The 22,137-nt window shown below is 42.2% G+C and overlaps 1 protein-coding gene across 2 annotated transcripts in view; it reads left to right on the top strand.

Annotated features, from left to right (window-relative positions):
* The window catches only part of LOC134633038 (glutamate receptor ionotropic, delta-1-like), a 592,754-nt gene that overhangs the window by 510,407 nt on the left and 60,210 nt on the right, over window positions 1–22,137 (top strand). For both annotated transcript variants that reach the window (XM_063481897.1, XM_063481896.1), the window contains exons 6-8: window positions 3,871–4,044; window positions 10,061–10,222; window positions 13,207–13,326. In XM_063481897.1, the coding sequence (XP_063337967.1) occupies window positions 3,871–4,044; window positions 10,061–10,222; window positions 13,207–13,326 (456 nt within the window). The remainder of the gene's footprint in view (window positions 1–3,870; window positions 4,045–10,060; window positions 10,223–13,206; window positions 13,327–22,137) is intronic.

Here is a 22,137-nt window from a genome sequence, read left to right as displayed (position 1 = left end):
TTTAAACGCAAGGGACTTGACAGACTCGCGACACTAAAGACACGACGCCATAACCAACACAGACCTGGGATGAAACTGGGCAGACGAGAACTAAACAGGGAAACAGAACTCACTATGGACAGAAGTAACTGAAGTGTAAACTGTACAAAAAAGAACATTATAATACGAAAAAGGCATAAAACTCAAAATGTTGGGTCAAAAAACCCGGACCCTGACTAAACTATCCATTAAAACTAAAAGTCTTTTGTCTCAGGCTGTAAACACATTTTAACACTGGAGTCAGCCCCAAGTGGGCATTTGAGGAACTGCAGTCTTATTTATTTTCACTTCCACACTTCCAAGCACAGGTAGTCTTGGACTGTGTGGTTTAAGACCCGAGTGCTCTGACATGCCGACTGTTTTGGCGTCCGTGAGGTCATGCGTGCTCCCCACAGGATGGACCCTGCTGGTGATCAGCTGAGTTGATTACCATGAACTCTAACACAGAGCTTCATGTTTCCCTGAGGAAGCATCATAATAATATTGTTGATTCTCTGACATTTCATGCAGTGCATCATCAGGTCAAAGCTGTCCTGCACGACTCTGATGTTGAACCTTCGCATTATGCAGCACCTTGAGGAAACTTATGAGCCGGCACCGTCTGAATAAACTGCGCTGACGTGTTAGCATGCTAATATCCCACAGTAATCATGTAAGGATGTATGAGAGCAGCTCTCTCCTGTGAACCTGCTGATGTCTGCACTGCTCACACACAGCTCATCCCCACACTGCAGAGCCCTCCCATTTTTCATCAGTGTGACAATTTTGTTTTCTGCTGTGTAATGAGCTGCACTCATGGTAGAAACTTGTGTTGCTTAATAACGCCTAACAGCAGTTGTATAATACCGGTCTAACGGCAGGCTATGATAAACAGCTCGCCATGGCGTGTTTTCTATCATCTGAAGTGTTAACCGACAGCCTCATTGCTTCTGAATAAGCTGCAGTAAGCTGTGCGCCGTGTGCTCTCGGTCAGGATGCCATCTTTCTTCACAGCACCATTACCTGTTCCTGAAAGCTACATCACACTGTTTTTCACCAAATAACTACCCTCCAAACCTCTTATCTGATTCTTTCCTTGATCACCAGCTTCCCTCCCAGTCGCTGTCAGAATCAGCACCCCCCTCCCATTAAATCTGCTTGTGCCTGAATGCAGGTCATTACCATGCCCTGTAATATTGCATCCATTTCGGCGCCTCGGCTCTGTGGTGCCAAGTGCCACCAAATGGTCTGAATTGGATTTCTTCGAGTCCCTGCAGTCACTCAGCGATCAATCAAGCATCAAAGCGTGGCACGAAACACTCGGTCGCAGCTAAAAGCCATGTTTTAAAATTAGATATCAAAATAGGTCAAAGAATTAATAATAATAATAATGGATTGCATTTATATAGCGCTTTTCGAGATCCTCAAAGCGCTTTACAATCCCACTATTCATTCACTCTCACATTCACACACTGGTGGAGGCAGCTACAGTTGTAGCCACAGCTGGGGCAGACTGACAGAAGCGAGGCTGCCATATCGCACCATCGGTCTCTCTGGCCATCACCAGTAGGTGGTAGGTGAAGTGTCTTGTCCAAGGACACAACGACCAGGACAGAGAGCCCGGGGATCGAACGGTTACAAGATGAGCTTCCCAACCCCCTGAAGAAAAAAAAAAAGTTGTGTTTTCAAAATTGGAGTTCAAGTTAGTGTTAACATACTACACAAGTCATGAACAAGGTTTTTTTACGTTTTCATTGTAAGTGGGCTAAAGCAGTTAATTAAAAGTAGTCTAACATAAATGTAAATGCTGTAATTTGATTATTTTAATAAACCATGTAACTTGGATGCATTCGATGCTGGCGTGACCACAGTGCACACGTCTGATGTCGCTTACAGTGGTCCAAGGGACCGCTCAGGGAGTTTGTGTGTTCACTCAGACACATGAAAAATTAGAGGGAACATTGTTCAGGACCCCAGCCCTCGGGGCCTGGACTCCCCCACCCCTGTTCTAAATGAACACTCATGTCACTGACCAGTCAAATCTGAACAGAGCTCATTTTGGCCTAAAAGTTTTTTGTTCCATCATAGCCGAGCTCGTACTCTGCTGCAGATACCAGCGTCTGTACAGCTTCCACTTAGTCTCTGCTTCAGTATCTGCCAAAGAGCTGACCATAAAATCAGTTTTCATGTGTTAAGCAACGTAATCCAAATCTGCAAAGAACATGAGAACTTTACGAGTCGCAAACGTTTCGTCTACACTTTTGTGTCACCTCCACACACCCCAAACAAGCTGCACAAAGTGAAGCACAGCACACTGTTGGTTTGTTGGGGCCACACTTGGTCATCATCAGGCAGATAATTCCTGATGATGTGACCCAAATATCTGACTTTATTCATCACATTTAGCTCAAACAGACTGAGGGGGAAATGTCGATATTGTCGCGTCCAGCATCATCCTGCTGACTTCACTGAGAGCGCTTTTTGCAGACCAGCACAAAAATGTACAGAAAAGAGTTGAAAGTAAACAATGAACCTGATGATCTGAAGCTTCACACCTACTCAGGAACATTATTCCAGACTGGGATGTAAACAGGAACGAAGAGAGGGCGGCTGTAACGCCTGGCTCAACTAGTCTGATTCCACTTCAGTCATAGTTTGACAGGATGCATGTTAATAAATAACATTCGTGGAATAATGATTTATATTAGCAGTGTCAGGAGCTCAGTAATAATGTTGCCTTTTTTAAATTTTTTGTTCTTTAGGCCATAAAAAGTACTTTTGGTAAATTCCACAGGTTTAATCAGTTGTGAGCATCTCCACAGTCCAGAGCACAAACATGTCCAGTTTGCTGTAAATGCCAGCATGATTTTCATTTTGCCCAAGAATACCAAACCGAGGTCATAGGTCGCATAGCTCACATGTTTTTTGGAGCAGGAGTAATCGCCCCCTGGTGGCCACTAGAAAGAAAGCAGGTTTAAGCAGCTTAAGGTTCCCTTTCATGCCCGGAGGCTTTGTCTACCTTTGAAACGCCGTGTACGGAGACAGCACAGAGGCTCTCGTATGTCTTTGTGTGTTCAGCAGGAGGGAGAGGAGCTATGTTTCAGCCAGCAAACTGAACTTAATGCCATCGCTGCAATTACCTGGAATCCAGCTTGTTTTGACTTTAAACCCTTCGGCCTGACAGAATGACATGTTTTCAAACCCGTGCAATAAATGAGCTACAAGTCTGCATGACTTTTGTTTACAGGTTCACTTTTAATTGGATGAAGGTGACTTACATACAGAAATAGAAGAAAGTGGACTTTTCTAATAGAAAATAAACTGCAGCAAGTCCTCACTGGGTTCGCTTTTACTTAAGATGTAGACTGTAATTATGTTCGGTGTTATAAAACATAATAAACCTAATATTCTTCATAGATATTTTTAATTATGCTTTTAGAGTTCGGCCAAGGCTATCTGTAATTACACCTCACAGAAAATAATTGGCTTTCTTCTCGTCAAAGCAATTAGGCACAAAAGAAGCTTTTTAATGGCTCGCGTGCACCGTCCTTCCCGTTTGGCTTGACACTGACATTTGGTTTTCTTCGTAAAACTTCACATTCTCTGTAATTAATTAACATGGCAGATGAAATAAACATAATTTTGTTCATCGGGCGCTGGGTTCGAAAACAAACACTCGTCACACAACACTCGAGAAATCTGCCACAATCAGCATCTGCCTCTCACCAAACCCTCATCCGGATTCTCAGGAGACAATAAACACTCAACCTCCAGCAGTTAATATGCAGACAAACAGACCGAGCGAGGTCAATAACGTCTCCTTCACTTTGTCCCACCGTCTCATCGCCACAGGAAATCAGCGACACAGAGATCCTGGAGCTTACCCACAGTGCACTGGGGCGCATGACGGTGATCCGGCAGATCTTCCCCTTGTTGAAGGACAGCAGCACCCGCTGCATGAGGCAGAACCACCGGATCTCCTCGCTGCTGTGTGACCCACAGGAAGGACACCTGCAGAACCTGGAGGTAATAAATAAATTAAAAAATCAGCTCAGTGTGCAGTAAAGGTTCTGGTATGGCAGAAAGTAGTGCTAGCTTTCAAGTCATGCCTCCCTGAGTTCTGTTATAAATGTGGACAAGTGTATTTGGGGTTTCCTCTAATCCACACAGACTCAGATATATACATACAAACGCCCGCTTTAATATTTTAATAAGTGGTGCTGAAGGTTCTGCAGTGTCTTTTAACCCAACGAGGCCAAGGCCTAAATCCTTTTCATAGTGATCATGACTGGCTGCAGCTGGTAGTCTGTCTTTGCACTATAAAAAGGATTTGTTTGACAGCACTCGTTGGACTGACCAAGACTTAGAACGACAGAAAGTCCAAGGAACTCAGTGAAGCTTGCAGAAGGAGAACTTTACATTTACACAAGTTTGGAAGGTTTGCATATTCCAAGATCATCAGTTCAAACAACCGTACGTAAATAAAAGTTATCTGGATGTGTCTCTGCCAGGAAACCACCCAGTGTAAGTTAACTCAATTCTGCCAAGAAGAGTCCAGGATTATGCCAGAAGCTTGGTGCAACTTGCTAAGGGACATTTACCCAAAGATTTCTGAGTGTCTATGAATATATTTTAGCCTGTATGCATACTTTTGAACCTGTGTGGATCAGGGAAAATCCAAAATAAATTCAAAATTGGGGACCCAACTCTTGTTTTTTAAACTTATTAAAGATGTATGGTGTACCATCATTCCACTGTACAAAAGAACAGTGCAAAGAATCACCAGAATTAATTGACATCCCTGCACACGATGAGTGTGCATGAATGGGTTTGAGTTAGGATTAGGGTTGAGGTCGTCACTGATGATGACTTAGACCTGAGTTGATACAAAGTGGTACCTCTGCAACATGTAATGCACTTTACCAGCACTTTTTCCCTGTTAGGATACTTTAAAAACAACAATAGTGGGAATAAACACTGAAATATCCACTGGAGTCCAGGTTCTGTCTGGAGGAACACTTTGGATAAGTCATTATAATTTAGGAATTTGTGTTTTCAAACAGTTTGTGTGGTCAGTGTTTAATTTATTTTGAGGAATTTGTCTCCATTTTTTTCCTTTCAAATGGCTCCATCTGTCCTCAGCCTTTTGTCACAAAGACCTTCATCAAACAAAGGCAAAAATACCACAGAGATGTGTTTCACAGTCAAACATGAAGATTCACATATATCTGTTTCGCTCATCAAAGGGGTCCATAATGAGAGTGCTGAATGAATGAATGTTTTACAGAATGAATTAAAATGTTTGAGGGTATAAAGCAGTAATTCAAAGGGACTAATTATTAATCTGATGGGATGAATTGAGTAATTAGTGGGTGCAAATTATTCAGTTAAGTGAAAAAGAGAAATGTGATGAGTAGCAAAATCAGTACTCTGAAGAAGAGTTTCGATTCCTGTCTTCTAGACCTCCTCGGTCAAACTATTCTCTCCACTTGTCGTACGTCCTGTTTTGTGATGGCGACCCGGGCAAATACACGCACAGGGCCTGTCTTAACTTGTGGTGTTGAAACTTTTTTCTGCTGCACAAATCACTGATGCACATCCATAAATTCATGAGCGCATTCATAAAATTCAGCCACCCACTCAAATACTGTGCACATACACCGAGTGTACCAGGGCTGTCAGATCAGCTTCCAGCATCCAAATATCAGCTTAATGTTAAATGAGGACATGAACTTTTAGACAAACTTCACTACCAGAGACTCGCTGATGACCCAAAACAACCACGAGGACATCACAGACCATCTGTTTCATCACTTCCTGCCCTCTGACTCTTTCTCTGTCAGGTCAAACACCTGCATGTCCTCTCTCGCCACAAACCTCCTGTGGGCCCGTCTCCTTTTCCCCTTGTTCACTAGCTCCATCTTCATCATCCTTCTCCCAAACGACCTCGAGTTTTTTTATTGTTGTTGCAGAAAACCACAGTTAGTGTGTCGAGGTGTACTCTGTGGACAAACACAGAATATCTACTACTGAGAAACTAAAGTTTGTACTTTACATTCACGTGCAGGACTTTAAATATTGAGATCTTTTGATTGATTTTTGTGTAACGGACCCACGTACTCCATATACCTCGAGGCAAGGACATTCCAGCCTATTCTCATCCCCGGGGAGTCGCTCAGCCCTACTCTGTCAAACCTCTGGTGTGGCTAATTTATGCATTAAGGTGTCCTTTGGCATCATGGTGGGTTATGCCATAATGGTCACTCCCATGTCGTCAAGGTTACTGTTGTTAATAGGCATATACTAACCCAAACCATCATCTTTCCATAACCCTAACCCTCAGAGGTCTAACACATCCCTGGAGATGACCCCTAACCCCCAAGTGTTGGGAACCATCATAAATGACTCTTTTTGTGAAAGATGTAAATAGCATTAATGAATATGATTAGAAGTATTTTTCTCCCTTAACTGCCAAGAAAATAATTTTTAAAAAGATCAAAAATGATATATTCTACGTTCACGTACAGGAGTATTTTTAAAAACACAGCTTTTTCTACGCGTTCGGGGCTTTCGTCCACACGTAAACAGTGTTTTGGGTCACTGAACACGGAGATTTTTAATAACTCAGTATTTGCATTTACGTGTGGACGAGGAAAATGGAGATTTAGTCACGCAACGTCAAAGGTGTACGCCTTTTTTGACGCCGCGCCATGCGCCACGTTATTGTTTACATGAGATGAATTTCTATAATTCTATAATCTGACTATCTGCAGTTTTTACACGCAGTTACTGTCCCTCCACAAAGACAGAGGCGTCACAGAGAACTTCTACATTCAACACAGACGCTCTCACAACCCAAATCCCAACGTTGTTGTTCTTTTGTTTTTTTAAATTTAAATTAAATGTATGTATGCTGTATGTATTTTGTCTATTCCTAAGTTGTGAGTCTGTGAGTTATGATTATGAATCACTCAGACTAACGTAAAATGTTCAGGCCAACTGAGCCACTGAGACAAAATCTAAAATACTGTCTTTAGTTAATAACATCTGAAATGATGAAGGCACTTGAAAAGCTCCACAAAATTAGCTGCTTTTCCAGAAAAACACAAAAACCTTTCAGAAGTACTTGTACCTGTTTACGCTTTCCCTCCCAGGCTTCTGGACTTCTGATTGGCCAACATTTCTACACAGTTAGGATTTGGCATGTCCTTGACAGCGTTTACATGTGGAGATATTTTTTCGAAACTGCACGTGTGGATGGGATTCTTTTTAAAAAACGAAAATGGAAAATCTCAGTTTTCAAAAATACCCGCGTACGTGTGAACGTAGCCTTAGTGCCTGACCCCAAACAAGCAGTTCCCGAAGAGTTTGCCAACTTTGAGATAAATAAAGTTTACATTTATTTTGTCTTTGGTACGTAAACCTAACCAGTGATTAGAACTGAGAGTAAGAAGCAAAGGAAAAACTTATGATCAGAAGGCAGCATTTCCAATAGGACTTGACCCGCGCACACCCCTCCAACCTCCTCCTGAGGACCACGTGTGCCTGTTAAACGTGTCCGTTACATCTCAGTGGCCACTACAGCCACATCCACAGCACCAGTGATGCCAAAGGACACCTTGTGGACAACGAGGGGACGCAGCAGACACGTGACAAAGTCTGGACTTTCTGGTTTATGGACATCAGATCACAGTAAAAGTTCACCAGGACGTGCCTCACAAAGGCCGCTGCTTACGTTCAAACTACGCACAGTTAAACAGCCTCATAGAGCTGTAGTTTTTTCTCACGTATGAATCATGTACGAAAGCTGAGCCGCTTCCCCGCGTCTCAGTTTACACGCCAGTTTGCCTCATGAAAAATAAGCCATCAAATTCAAGTTTATCTCGCTGACATACAGAGTGCGCACAATAAACTCTGTGTAAGCTCGAACACACACACACACAGTAACTGACTATTATTCCCAGTTGTGAAAAAGCACCGTGACGCGCAGCTGACATTTAAAGACGGCAAACAGAACAATTACTGTAATTCAGGACAAATGCTGTGTCTTTCCCTGCCTGATTTTGACATTTGTGGAGATGATTGTAGTTTTCACCAAACGTCCGACATCACGGCGGCATCGGCCCGCAGAGGTCACGCTCTCGGTCTCCTGTCTTTCTCTCAGGTGTCGTTCTCTCATCTTTTAAACCTTCATTTCCTCCTTCACCTTGTTCTTGTCTTTTTTTGATTATAAAATTTTTCTTTTTATTCTGAATATTATCTTCCTGTTTTTGTACATTTGCGTGCGTCGTCGTATTTTTCTTCACTGTGTCCTTTTCCTCACCTGTTTCCTCTCCTGTTCCCTTTTCTTCTTCCTCTCCATCCTTTCTGGCTGATTTTCTCTCATTTTAAACCAAATAAGCAGTCTCGTCTCCATCCCACGCTCCGCTTCATTCCCTCCTCAGCTGTGACTTTCTTCTTCTTCGCTGTGCGTTCACTCAGAGGGAGGTGTCTCACTATTTTGTGTAAGAGAGGGTTAAATGTTCTTTGGTGCTGCACAGAGAGGATAATGTGAATCCCATCAGGATAAAGTGAAGATTAGGAGAAATTTGGGTTACACCTGTACAATGCAAACAGGGTGAGATCATCTTAATCTATATTTCAGTCAGGCCCAGGTCAATGTGGTGAATATAAGCGGGAGTCAAGCCTTAATAAGCACTCAGAGGGTTTTTACTGGGCAAACTGGGCTCAGCACACAGCAGGCAGAGGAGCAAACCAAGGAAAGATCTGAGTGACATACAGTTCATCGTCAGGCTCCAGGTGGACGTCCATGCCCGCTTTCTGTGACCTCTGGGCACAAACTACACGTGCAGACATGAATAAAGTGTAACAGGAACAACTCTGAGGATCAGAGAGCGACTGAGGAAAGCACAGCTGAACGTAGGTGCTACATGTTAGGGAAGAAAGCCAACAAATAAGCACATGAGCCTCACAGCAGGTCGCTGCAGGTGTGTGCTGTGACACACACTGCTGTGATGTGTGATTCAGTGACACATGGAAACGTGCTGCAGGCTTCATGTAACAGTTCAGCTGTCACAGATGATGTGAGGGTGCTTATGAAGTGTGAAGCTTTCTCATAAATGTAACACACTCTAACCACATACAAGAGATAGAAGCCATAAGATGTAACAACAACTTTATTACTTGATTCATTTATTGTCTGATCCATAAATTTTGATGTTCTTTCCCATCACAGAGGGATGAAATCTTCGCGTGATCGTTCACCTGACCAACAGAAGAAGAACATGCAGCTGATCATGAAAGTTAAAATAATGATAATTTTACATTACAGAGTAGAATAAAAGTAGAATAAGAGAGTAGTAGAGTGAAGACATGTTGGAGCTTCGATTTACCTCTGAACACAAATTTCAAAACAAACCTGCAGATTGTCCTCTGTCACGTAAATTTATTCTCAGCTGATTTTGTCACTTCATGATAAAAGTGTGTGTGTGTGTGTGTGTGTGTGTGTGTGTGTGTGTGCCTCAGGCAGCTGTATGCCACTCACCTCTGCTCATGTGGAGAGAGCGATGCTCATTTTGTCGCCCTGTATTTGACGTGTGTGTGTGCGTGTGTGTGTCAGCCGTGCTGGTGGTGGCATTAGTGCAGCATCCAGCTGTGTCACACATGTGCTCAGTGTCTGTGCTTGCTGTGGATATTCGTTGCAGATGTTCATAAATTTTCTCTTCCTTCCACCAATCACGTCACATCTCCCGTTCACGTGTGTGAGGGTTCAGTCACAGAAACCTACGATTTCATTCTTGAGATCCAGAGTGAAAATTCTGGAAATGTAGATTTTTGTCACACATACAGTAAATATTAACATCTATATTCTTTTGATTTTTCTTTATCGCCCTGCAGATGTGATGTTACGTTCTTCTTTTACGTTTGTTTCACACGTCACGTTCGACAGATGTTACGTAACAGTCAACGAGGTCGGACATGAAAAACTGTTCAAAAGAAAAACCGATCACGTGTATTCATCCTGCCCGTGTCTCGCCTTCAGGTGTCCAACCTGTACCTGTACGACAGCGTGCTGATGCTTGCCAACGCGTTCTACAGGAAGCTGGAGGACAGGAAGTGGCACAGCATGGCCAGCCTGAACTGCATCAAGAAGTCCACCAAGCCCTGGAACGGAGGCTGGTCCATGCTGGAGACCATCCAGAAGGTAAAACACATTCAGAGTAAGAGGAGACCAAAACATGCCCACTGGTTTAAGCCCTGATATCAAACTCATTACGATGGAAGAATTTAACTCTGAATCGAGTACTCGTCTTTTTTAAAATTAAAAAAACTGTGCAAATAAGAAGTTTTATTTTAGCACCTGTACAGCCTCTTATTCAATTTGGTTCAAAATAGTAAAGTTTTCTCATAACTGTTATTTATTTAAAGAAAGTCGAGGCGAGCACAGCGAGAGGAGCATTTGATTTGTACAATTTTCAAAATAAAAGAATAAACAGCTCCTTTGTTAACAGAAAATCAATCGCACATCAAAGATGCAGCTAAATTGCACGCAGCAACCTGGAGTCAGTTCTCACAGTCTAATTGGAGAAAGATGCTCTTTGGCTGGGCTGATGAGTCCCTCCGAGCACGCGTGGTTGTGTTTTATTAAAAAACACGAGTCTGCTTTTCTGACACGCATCAGAGTAACGACCGCCGAGCTCATTAGCGCTCCTTCTTGAGTTGCCGGAGATTCCTGTAGAAAAGTCATAATGCATCATGTTTTTGAATGATATTGACAGAAATATCCACCAAAGGATTATTACTCCTGCAGTGATGTATGACTGCAAATCTAACGTGGACGTTATCTTTATATGCGGACAAGCCAGACAGAGCACGCGGTCGCTTAAAATTCTCATTTCATACCAAAAAGCTGCCGAAAACAGCAGTTCCTCCGACGAGGAGGAGGAATAGCCTCATCTCCGAGCTGATGAGGCTGTGACTCCCGACACGACCAACCGTCCAGCCTCTGCACTGGACCGGCATCGCTCAGAGGTCAAGGTTGCTGCATTTAACGTTTCACAAACTGCTCTGGAAATAACAAAAGTAAACTGCACGGACTCTTGCAGGATATATCAAGTTTAATGAATCTGAATGTGTGAGTTGTACAATCCTCAAACTGCCACAGCCATTATTCCAGCTGATTAGCGATGGAAACATTTATTCAGGAGAAATCTGAAGTCTTGTTCCATCTCAAACACGCCCTTTCTGACGTTCCCCGTCCAACCTCAAATCTTCTGTTTCGTGCACCAGGCAGTCATTTGTCAGTTTGATTGTTATGGACGCACTTTTGCTGCATCTCACCTCAGAGTTGGTCATTACCCCCAGACGAGTCTGGGCTACTTTGCTGATGAAATGGACGATAAAGACAGGACGACATTCGCTGAGTGAAAAATGGCAGAAGCTGAGAACTTTTTTATGTTCCGCGTATCCGAAGACGTGAAAACCGTCGTCCTTCCTTCCTCTGACAGGTGTGTGTATTGAATGCGTTTACTCGGACACATTTTTGAAAGAGCCAAACATTTTCAAACATTAATTTCCTCCAGGTGACGACGAACGCGACCTTTGCTGCTGACAGAGGAACATTTAGTTTGCTGGCCTGCTGTGATGACCGTCTTCAGTCATGCTTTACATCCAACATGAACTGATGGAAGTCATGAAGTGACATTTCATCCATGGCCTTTCCTGGCAGCGGCACAGCAGTCATGAGCTGAACTCATTCAGTCAGACTCTGATGATATTCTATATGGCGCCTCATCGTTCTGCAGAGCAGCCAGAACTGATAAAGGAACTGATAAAGATGGTCATTAAATATTTAGGTCTATATTTATTGGCTCCCACTGCACCCTGGGATTTCTGGCATTCAGTGCGTTCGTGACATTTTCTGTGTTGGTATTAAAGATGCAGGAAGGGTAGCAGCAGGTGTTTTAGAGGTCACCTGGGTCCTTTTTTCTTGCCCCTTTAACCTGTTAATCCGCCTGATTGCTGGGACGGGGGTTAGGGTTATGTTCCCTTCTCCACCCTTTATGGATAATTCTGGCACCCAAACATGACTCTAAGGCCAAAAGGCATACAAGTTATCCTCATTTGAAAGAGTCATCTTGTGGATGACTCATGTTTTTCATTATTTCAGTCAGGAGAGGCTTTTAGGATTTGTCTTCAAAAGTGAAAAGAAATCTCATAGTCATGTGTTCATATTTAACATAGACGTGTACTATGCAGCGTAGAAGAATCAAAATAAGGTTTGTCAATGATCTGAGACGGCTGTAGTATTGCTGCATTTATCCCCTGGCATGGGTGCCGATACACGCTGCCCCTACTGCGAGGTTCCCAGTACAAAAGGGGCCTGAGGCCGGATTCAGACTCCTGACGGAGGTCTTTGGAGCTCCTACACACAGCAGCATAGCTGTTGTGGTTGGTGGGATTTATGCTAGTGCTGGTGGAAATGACCGCATGTTCTACATCCCGTTTAGTGAGAGAAACACATAAAGTTCTGGGACTTTGTCCCTCCTGGTTCCTCGTCAGTTTTTTCAGGGGGGAAACATATTTGTCCCTCAAGTTTTTCCACTTCTTTGTACATTCCCAGTGTCCACAAACGCCCTCCAAGAATTTGCCGACATTTATGAGTCCTTATGTTGATGCTATGATTGTTAATCTCTCACTGAGAAATTCAGGGGCAACTCATGTGAATCACATGTCTTTGATATAGAAGACTCAACTGGTTGCCATTGGTATATAAAAGCACGGCTGCTGCCTGTGTCATTGTTCAGGTAAATTGACAGATTTCTGGAGCATAAATCCATCAATAGCACAGGAAGTTGTCATTCTCAGCTCGTGTCTCGTTTGAACACGAGCTGTTGTGGATTACAAACTGTTCCTGAAATAACCAAATATAATCAAACCTAATATAATGTCTGCCTCAGATTGTCTTTCTTCAAAAACCCACTGCAGGTCAAGCTTGAGACGCCAACAGAAAGAGTCAAAGAAGGTAGCAGCTCGAGTTAAAGATCGTCATAAAGTAATAAAAGAAGAAAGTGGGCCATCTAAAGGTTCTGGGAAAAACCTGATTCTGTCAGACGGCGAGCACAGATCATCCTGCGTGACTTCTAAATCCCCGTCTCTCTCCTCTCTGTCTGTCACCCTCCTCTTCAGGGAAATATCACAGGTCTGACAGGTACGATGGACTTTAAGGACAGCGGCTCCAACTCCCACGTCCAGTTTGAGATCCTCGGCTCGAGCTTCAGCGAGACCTTCGGCAAGGACATCAAGAGGGTGAGTTCACACTTTAACAGATGAGCAGTCGACATCGCCCGACTGTGTGTCGGATCTCGGAAGACGTTTTCCTCCTGGGGGAGGAAAAAATAAAGCTAAAATATTCGATTTTTGATTATTTTTCAGCACGTCGCTGTGTTCAGTAAAGAGGAAAACACAATCAGGCCTTTTTCCACGTCACAATTCTTCATGTGTTTGTGTCACGTGTGTTTTTGGGGAAGTAGAACCAGATAATCCACCGTCTGACACACACACACTGGTTTTCATATCTTAGTGAGGACATCTCATTGACATAATGGTTTCACTAGGTGCCCTGACCCTTAACCCTGAGCCTAAACCTAACCATAACCCAACTGTAACCCTGGGACTAAAACCACATTTTGAGTCTCAAAAATGTCTTGAAACTCGTGGGGACGGGCACTTTGTCCCCACAAGTATAGTGGCATGCTAATTTTCTGTCCTCACAAAGATGTCTAAACATGTACACACACACGTTTCTGGGGTTAAACTTGTGGAAATGGCTTCAGACAAACATCCACACCACAGACTCATCCGTCGTCGTCGCTGCGGCGTGTTTGTTCAGAGCGGCGTTAGCCTGTGGCGCACAGAGGAGCGCCGTTAGCTGCTGTTGTTGCTGTCGGTGGAGTTCAGCGTCATCGGTCGTTGCGTTGGCCGTAGTGGAGTGCTGCGGTTGGCGCCCACCCCTCCCAGCCAGGTCTGCGTTTTTAATATCCTCACGAAGGCTCTGCTTCATTAAACGTGGGGATTGCTACGACATTAAATGCTCAGACTGTGTTTTTGCACCTGGGCCCTGCTGGGGCTGGATGTGCAGCTTCTGTGCTGAAGTTTTATCTTGGAGAGGAGAAAACAACTGCTGATGTAATGGAAGGAAAACACACCTGGATCCCCATCAGGTTTGGAAACTGAGGCGCTGCTTCGCTTTATCCAGGATGGTGAAAACTAACCATTGGTGTTTTTTTTACTCCCAGTTGGTTGAACTGGTATTCAATAGAAGAGCAACTAACGGCTGTATGACCTTAAATGAACACTGTTTATTCCTTTCATTTAATTGTAATTTATTCTGTTTTCATTTGTGAGACTCTTCAGGTGGAACGCATTAACCTGGCAAAGAAGGAATTTTAACCCAACGAACAGGAATCAATGCGACTACTGTCACAAGTGTTGCATCGTGGCGATGTCCGCCTTTTATATACAGTCTTTGGTCCTGAGTCATGATGGCGTGTTTTTCAGTGTTGCTGATGATGCGCAAGATTAGGGGGTAACATGCAAACTCCACATATAGCTGGTCGCTAGTTATTACACCCATCAGACAGGCACGACTGGGTCAGAGCGTCTCCAGAACTGCAGCTCTTGTAGGGTGTTTCTGGTCTGCAGGGGTCATTGCAGGCTCATTGATGCACGTAGAGATCGAAGGCGAGCTGCTGTAGCTCAAACGAGTCCGATCCATGTAGGCCCGCCTCACAGCTTAGAGGACTTAAAGGACATGCTGCTAACATGTTGGTGCAGATACCACAGCACACCTTCAGGGTAATGCTACGCCTGATTGCTACATAAGCCTCCAGGAAGGAAATCTTTCTTAAATCTGTTCAGGTTTTGTAGTGACATGTTTGTGCAGGAGACAGCATAAGATTTGCTTTGTTAGTAACAAAAGGTTTATTATAGTAGCAAAAGTGCAAAAAGCCCATAACAGGCACATGTATCAGTATCCAGCGACTCACATTATAAGCGCTATAGCTCATTACAGCCCACTCTGGGTTATTTTCAGAATCACATACAGTGCTGCAGGATGTCCTCCGGCCTGCTGTTAATGTTGCCGCTACACGATCGGTGTCTGATAACGGCGCTCTCTGTAATGACACAGATATGAATGTCAGCTGACTTCATCTGCTGCTGCTGAGCTGGCAGGAAAAACACAATCAACTCTTTATAGGATGGAAAAAACAGCAAGCGAAAGCAGAGAAAGAGCAGTTTAAACTCTAACGAGAAAACGTGCGTTTGAATTTAGCGACTGCAGTGAATCATCGGCCTGATTCGTGTCTCTGTATAGCTCCTCTACAGAGGCACCTGTCATCTGCAGAAAAGGATCTAAAAAAAGTGAAAAATTAAAACTGACAGTCAAACATAAACCGGCTCCTGTCTGATGTTATTGGTTAAAATTATATTTAGACTAAAACTGGAGCGTTGCCCTTTAAAATCCACTTTTGTAATTTAAGGAAAACCAAAGCAGGAAGTTAAAGCAGTCGGAGATATTACAAAGAAGAAACATTCAAAGTATGTTTGATAGAAATCTGTGGTCCCGCCCCTTCCTCGAAGAGCCAGTCAACACCTGTCAACCAGGAAACATATGTCTCTCTGCCTGAAACGCACGACTGCATAGTTTAATGATGGAGCGCTCGTTGCTTTATGAACCCACAGCAAAGCGTTTTACATTTATCAAAATGTGATATTTATCATTAGAGCACACATCTGCACCAATGAATTAAGAAAATATGAATATCCACAGAAACCTTATGATTTTGTGACGCCGTCTCAGCAGCTGTCATTATGCTGTGTGCTGAAACGAGCAGCGCAGAGGTGGAGATCAGGAAGCATGAAGGTCCAGGACGCCCGAGCCAGCCAATCACTGAGTGTTGCTGCTTTGCTAGTTTGCCATATTTTAATGTAAAACATCAAACTTGCAGACTGGAAACAGAAAGAGTGCACCTCCAAAGTAAAAGTGGAACCCTTTGAAACCTGTTGGTTACAATGCCAAGGCAGAACTTTTACTTTGAAGGCGAACTGTTTCTGGTTTAGTTTGATCAGTCTTTTCAGTCTCGTTGGCGTCTTCGAGGTAAACTACAGGCGACCGCAGCGATCGCTCTTTGTCACCGATTTCATCGAGCAGCAGTCTGTCGAGGCTTAGACCCAGAAAGTGAAACTATTCTAAAGAAATTTAATTACATGTTTGATCCCGGAAATATCTCAGAACAAGAAAAAGAAGTGCATAATTTCATCTGCAGGAAAAAAAATGCTGCTGGAGTAAATTAGAATAGAACAGCCCCTTATTCGTATTTATTGTACACGTGCAATGAAACTGTAGACTTTAACTGTAAATGAAAGGCTTGTTTGCAGGAAACTTTGTGTTTAACTTTGTGTTTAACTGCATAGTTCGTAGGAAATAAATGTGCAGAAAAAGATGTGGTAGCTCTCTGCCCACCCTCGGCTGTAATCATCAGAAGGTTTCGGTTAGTAACCTGTTACTTAATGTCACGAGTGTAGCATGAATGAACACGGTGAAACGAAAAACTGTGAAACTCATGAAAACACAGTTCAGTCCAAAACTGATGGCCTTCATATTTTCCAAACTGTCCATTGGCTGAACTGGAGTCTTTGCCTTAGACGATCGAGTCGAACAGCATTACAAACTCAGCGGAGTGACTCATCGTTTAGGACGCTGCAGAACGATTCAAATGTGTTTATTTACCTGCTCTTTGGTGCATCAACATCCAAAATTCAAGCTGAGCTAAATCAATCCGTCCTGATCTGATTTTTTTCTTTACTTGTTATTATAAATCACATTTTTACACATTATAAAGCTTCCAAACATCATCAGAGAGATTTTCTTTTCTAACCTTCGCTGTTTCTGATGCGTTTCCCTCGTCTGTGTCCATGAAGGCTACGGACGGCTGAGTAAATGCCAGAAAAGTAATCTGCTCGCTCATTTCATGCACAGTCTGTATGTTTTCATGTTTGTGCTGCACTTTTTCCTTTTCTTGTTACGGCGGCAGACGGCAGGTTTTTTTATTTCGTGTTGACTTTTTCCTTTTTTAGCTCTTCTGTCAGGACGCTGGCTTCATGTCTGTACTGCCAGTGCCTGGATATGCGTACACCAAGTAGTGTTACACAACCCGGTTCCAAAAAAACTTGTGACACTGGGTAAAATGTTAAAAACAAAACACAAACAGAACGCAAAAATTTCCTCAATTCTGTTCACAACAGAACACCAAAAATATCCGATGTGTAACCTGAACACATGCTTTAAGAGAGACATGGCTGACTCTGAATTTGATTGCAGCAACACGTCTCTACACTGTAAAATCTAATTAGTTCCCAGAACTCAAAAAAATTATGGAAACTCGTTGCCTCAAAAAAATTGAGTAAAGCTTAGCTAAAAATGACTAAGTTAGGACAACGTATTTATTTTGAGTATTCTGTACAAGCTCATTTGTTCCCAGAACTCAAAAAAATTGGATCAAGTTTACGTAAGATGACCAAGTTTGGGCAACTTACTCATTTTGAGTACACCCTACTCAAAATGTACACAGCCGTGTTAGTTCCCAGAACTCAAAAAAATTATGGAAACTCGTTGCCTCAAAAAAACTAAGTAAAGCTTACTTAGGATGACTGTTAGGACAACTTATACATTGCAAGTCTGCAGTATTAAGAATAACTTGATATTTCTGACTTTCTGACAATACTAATTTTTTACCTACTGACAAACATTTCAAGTTCAACTAAATGAAAAAACAATTTGTGGTACCATGAATATCATTAAAAATAATTAACAACACTTTTGTAATGATGTTAAAATGAGCACAACTTTTATTTTCAAACACAACAAAGTACAACAGCCAACATACTGGACACTGTTCTGCTGAATAAAAATGATATTGCCATCACTGTTATAATCTTACAACGAAACAAAGTCTTAGATGTAATTATTCTGAAAATAAGTTTAGGCCTACCACAAGTTTGTTTTGTACTTACATTATTTATATAATCAACATAAAATATTTATTGTTCTGTCACAAGTGCAGTCTCTAATTTAAACAACACATTCGTTTTTCATTCCAACACAGGAGCTGGAATGTTGTAATATTTTAAGGATGGCTTGTTTCCAGTCCAGGCATTACTGCCTGAATGACTGTCATGGATCAAGGTGATCCAAATGTAAGTGCAGAAGAAAGTCTTTAACTTCCCTTAAGTACAGTCGCAGTGGATGTGGGTTGGAGATGCAATGAGCTTGAACCTGCAGGCGACCATCTTCACTGACCACACCATCTGTGACGGAGGACTCATCTCTCCTGTTGTCCTGCAAGCAAACAATCATATTTTTTGGAACATGAACTTAATTGCTTTCTTAAAACATTTTTTCTGCATTTGGTATAAAACAGACTCCAATTTAGACAATCTCAGGCTCCCTCCCCGCCGGAGAGGTGACATTCAATGTCCCAAATTGTCAGTCTGGATAGCCGTGACCACCACGCAACACACAATATTGTCATGAAAGAATAATTTTAAAAAGGGCTATGCAAACATGGGCAATAACTTTCATTCTAATGATGTGCAAAATGATTTTGGGCACAAAACAAATTTTGCTGTTAGAAAACTTGCAGACTTCACTATATACAGTGTAGACCCTCTAAACTAAGTTTGGGGGATGTGATCTTTCAAGAAATGCAGACCAAACTGTTGTTGTTTGTTTACTTACACAGCATGTCTTGTAGAATTAACTGGAGTCACAGCAACAGCACAGTGCAGTCATATCTCAAGTCTAATAACAGAAGACAGGTAAAGATCAGTAAAGAAACAACTTCCCCAAACCAAAGCACAAATAAAACAATAAGTAAGACAGGCTGATCTAAAGTATGATTAAAGTTCAGCCTGATTAATATAAATGTCACTGACAGTTGCTAATATATTGGAAAACCAAAATACTTACCACTGAGTTGATGTCTTTCTGTCCAACAACAGGAGTGCTGGTCCCGAGCCTCAAAGACAGTAAGAAGCAAGCAGAGGGAGAAAAAACAGAACATTTTTCAGAAACTGATTTGATCCTTAATGGCTGTGCAATCATTGTAACATAGAGTTCGCTTATGTTGTTAAATAAAGGCTAGATTTGGCATTAATAGATGCCACAGATGTTCTAAAGCTGCCACAAAGCATGAAAAAATAGACGTCTCCGAAAACGTCGGAGCATTTTTGCAAATATGTGATGTCTTGATAAATCGAGCAGATATTTGAAATTCACACAGCTACATTCTTGCCTGAAAATATCTTAAAAGTTTATTTTGTGACCCAGAAAAAGTAATACGTTTTTCAGCAGTGCTCCTCCGCCATTGCCGCGCTTACAAGTGCGCACAGGCTCCGACAACCGTGGCCGACAAATGCGATCCTCTTTTTCACCAGACTACCCTTTCTGGGTCACAAAATAACATTTTAAGATATTTTCAGGCGAGAATGTAGCTGTATAATGCTCAAATATCTACTTAATTTATCAAAATATCACATATTTGCAAAAGTGCTTCCACGTTTTCGGAGAGCTCCGTTATCCACCCCCCACACCCACACCTATCCCACCCCTAACGGCTGCACCTCCCAAAGAATTTTGTCTGGGCTCTTATCTCACTTATTTATTTCAAACAATCAACAAAAAAATTCACCGACGTAGTTTTATGTAAGGTTTTTAAGGCTGTGGTGTTAATTTTTAAGTAACATGAGCACAGCGGCAGCAGCAACGCTAGGCTAACACTAACTAGCTAGCAAGATTATAAACCTGGTGCTAAACTAAGAGAAGCCACAAAATCAGTTTGAATAAGAGTAAACATTTACTCACCAAGTCAGTAAAGATCCACAGCAATGACAACAATAATATCTCCAGGTTTGCTCAATATATTCCATAACAAATGCTGGCGCCATGAACATGCGGACTGATCCGGGAGGGAGGAGAACGGCAGTCACGTGGCATTTTCAAAACACATCTTTCATCCTTCCGCCCTGAGAAGCAAAACTTCCAGCTTACTTAGTTTTTCTAAGTTAGGACAGCTCAAATAAATCGAGTTTATCAGCATTTTTGCATAAAAAGTACTGGTAACTTATTTAAATTGAGTTCTAATAACAAATTGATAAAAATTGAGTTCAGCCTATTTAATATTTTTAATTAAACACAATATTACATTTTACAGTGTATGAAACAGGATGGAACAAGTAGGCGGCACTAAGAAGAAACAGCTGGAGGAAAACTTTCTGACTAATCAGGTTAACTGGCAGCAGGTCAGCAACATGAGTGGGTAAAAAAAGAGCATCGGAGAGAGGCCGAGTTTAACAAAAGTAAAGATTAAAACCAAAACTACAAACTGATTATGGAAACATTTCAAAATAATGTCCCTCAACATAGTTCATAACGTCATCAGAAGAGAAAAGACTGATAATCAGTGCTGGATGTCCGTGATGTTGAAGCCTTCAGATGATTGTGTGATGAAATCAGTGCACGAGCTCAGGAACTCTGCACCAGGCTGCATGATGCAGAGAAGAAGTCGTACACATAGTCCAGGGACGCCTTGTTTAGCATTAGCATCAGTGGATCGACCCTCCACTCGACAGTCGCTTTGAGAAAGAGTGAAAACGGTTCGTCAACAGCAGCATGGTCGCATATTTAAGTTTCACGGTTTCACAGTCGGCTGTGCAGCGCTGCGCCGTCCTTTGTGAAAGAAGGCAGCCATCGTTCACACGACAGCGAGCGTGTGCGAACGCCGCTCACTTCATTAATTTTTCCAATCAGTGAAAAGTTGTTAACCATGTTACGGTAACCTCGATTAACGGCGGCCCCGTTCACAACAGCGAGCACTCCTCCACATCAAACCACTTAGTATTTAACAGGATGGATGAGGTTTTAATTTCAAACCTGTAAATACATGTTGGTGCTGTCTTACAGCAGATTAATCAGCACAGAGGAGCAGGAGATATAATGAAACCACATGCGTGACATCACTGCGTCACCCTGACCTCCGCAGCAGCGCGCTGCCGGTGTTTCACATCATGAAAGCCTGATTAGCTCCCTGAATAAGTGAAGTCATCTCTCACCTGCACAATAACCACATTCACTGATAGAACAGTATGTAGTGTGTGGTTATGCACAGTGTTACACGATCGTAGTAATTTATGTCTGACTGTAGGCTCAATGACACAGCAATGTATGTAGAAATGCACCAGGACATCAGCACTGCCTTTAAGAAGCTTCAAGAGGTCCAACTTTATTATGTAACACTGAAAGGACAAGGAGACAAGGAAACAAGGAGACAAGGAAGGGGAAAACTCTGAAAGGAAAGAAGAATTAAAGAAAAAGAGAGGGAGCGCAAAGGGAAAAGGAAAGAATGAATGGAGGAGAGAAAGAAAAAGGAAAAAATAATAGAAAGAGTTGGAGGCATAGAAAGGGAAAAAGAAAAAAAAGAAAAAGGAAATGCAAAAAGAAAGGAAAGACTAGGGACGAGAAAAAATAGAAAGGACAGGAAAAAGGAACCAAAAGATAAATAGATTAAAAAAACAAGGAGTAAAAGGCACAAAGGGACAACAAAGAGAAAAAGAAAAAAAGACAGCTAAAGGCAATAAGGAGAGGAAGAAAAGAAGCAAGAAAGAAAAGGGAACATAAACAAGGAAAGAAAGAATCAGGAAATAGGAAACAAAGTAAAAAAGGGGGAAAAAATAGAAAGACAAAGGCAATAAAAAATAAATGAAGGAGGAAATGAAAGAAAATAAAAATAAGAGAAATGAATCAAGGAAAGGAAAGATTAAAGGAATGGCAAAAGGAGGAGAGGGGAGGGTAAAACAGAATGGACAGCAGGGAAGGGAGGAAGCAGGAGGAATGAGGACAGGACAAAGAAAATGAAAGAAATGAAATAAAGATGGGAAAGGAAAGAGAGAAAGGACATGAAATAAAACACAAGGAGGGAAACCAGGGTTAAAGCTGCCTGATGATTGGACGAAGGAGACGACTGGAGACGATGATGATGATGAAAAATGAGAAGACATGAG

Source organism: Pelmatolapia mariae, linkage group LG8 (assembly GCF_036321145.2).
Source record: "Pelmatolapia mariae isolate MD_Pm_ZW linkage group LG8, Pm_UMD_F_2, whole genome shotgun sequence".
NCBI classification, from domain to species: Eukaryota; Metazoa; Chordata; class Actinopteri; order Cichliformes; family Cichlidae; genus Pelmatolapia; species Pelmatolapia mariae.
The sequence above is the reverse complement of the archived record's forward strand: the minus strand, read 5'-3'. Positions and strand labels throughout refer to the sequence as shown.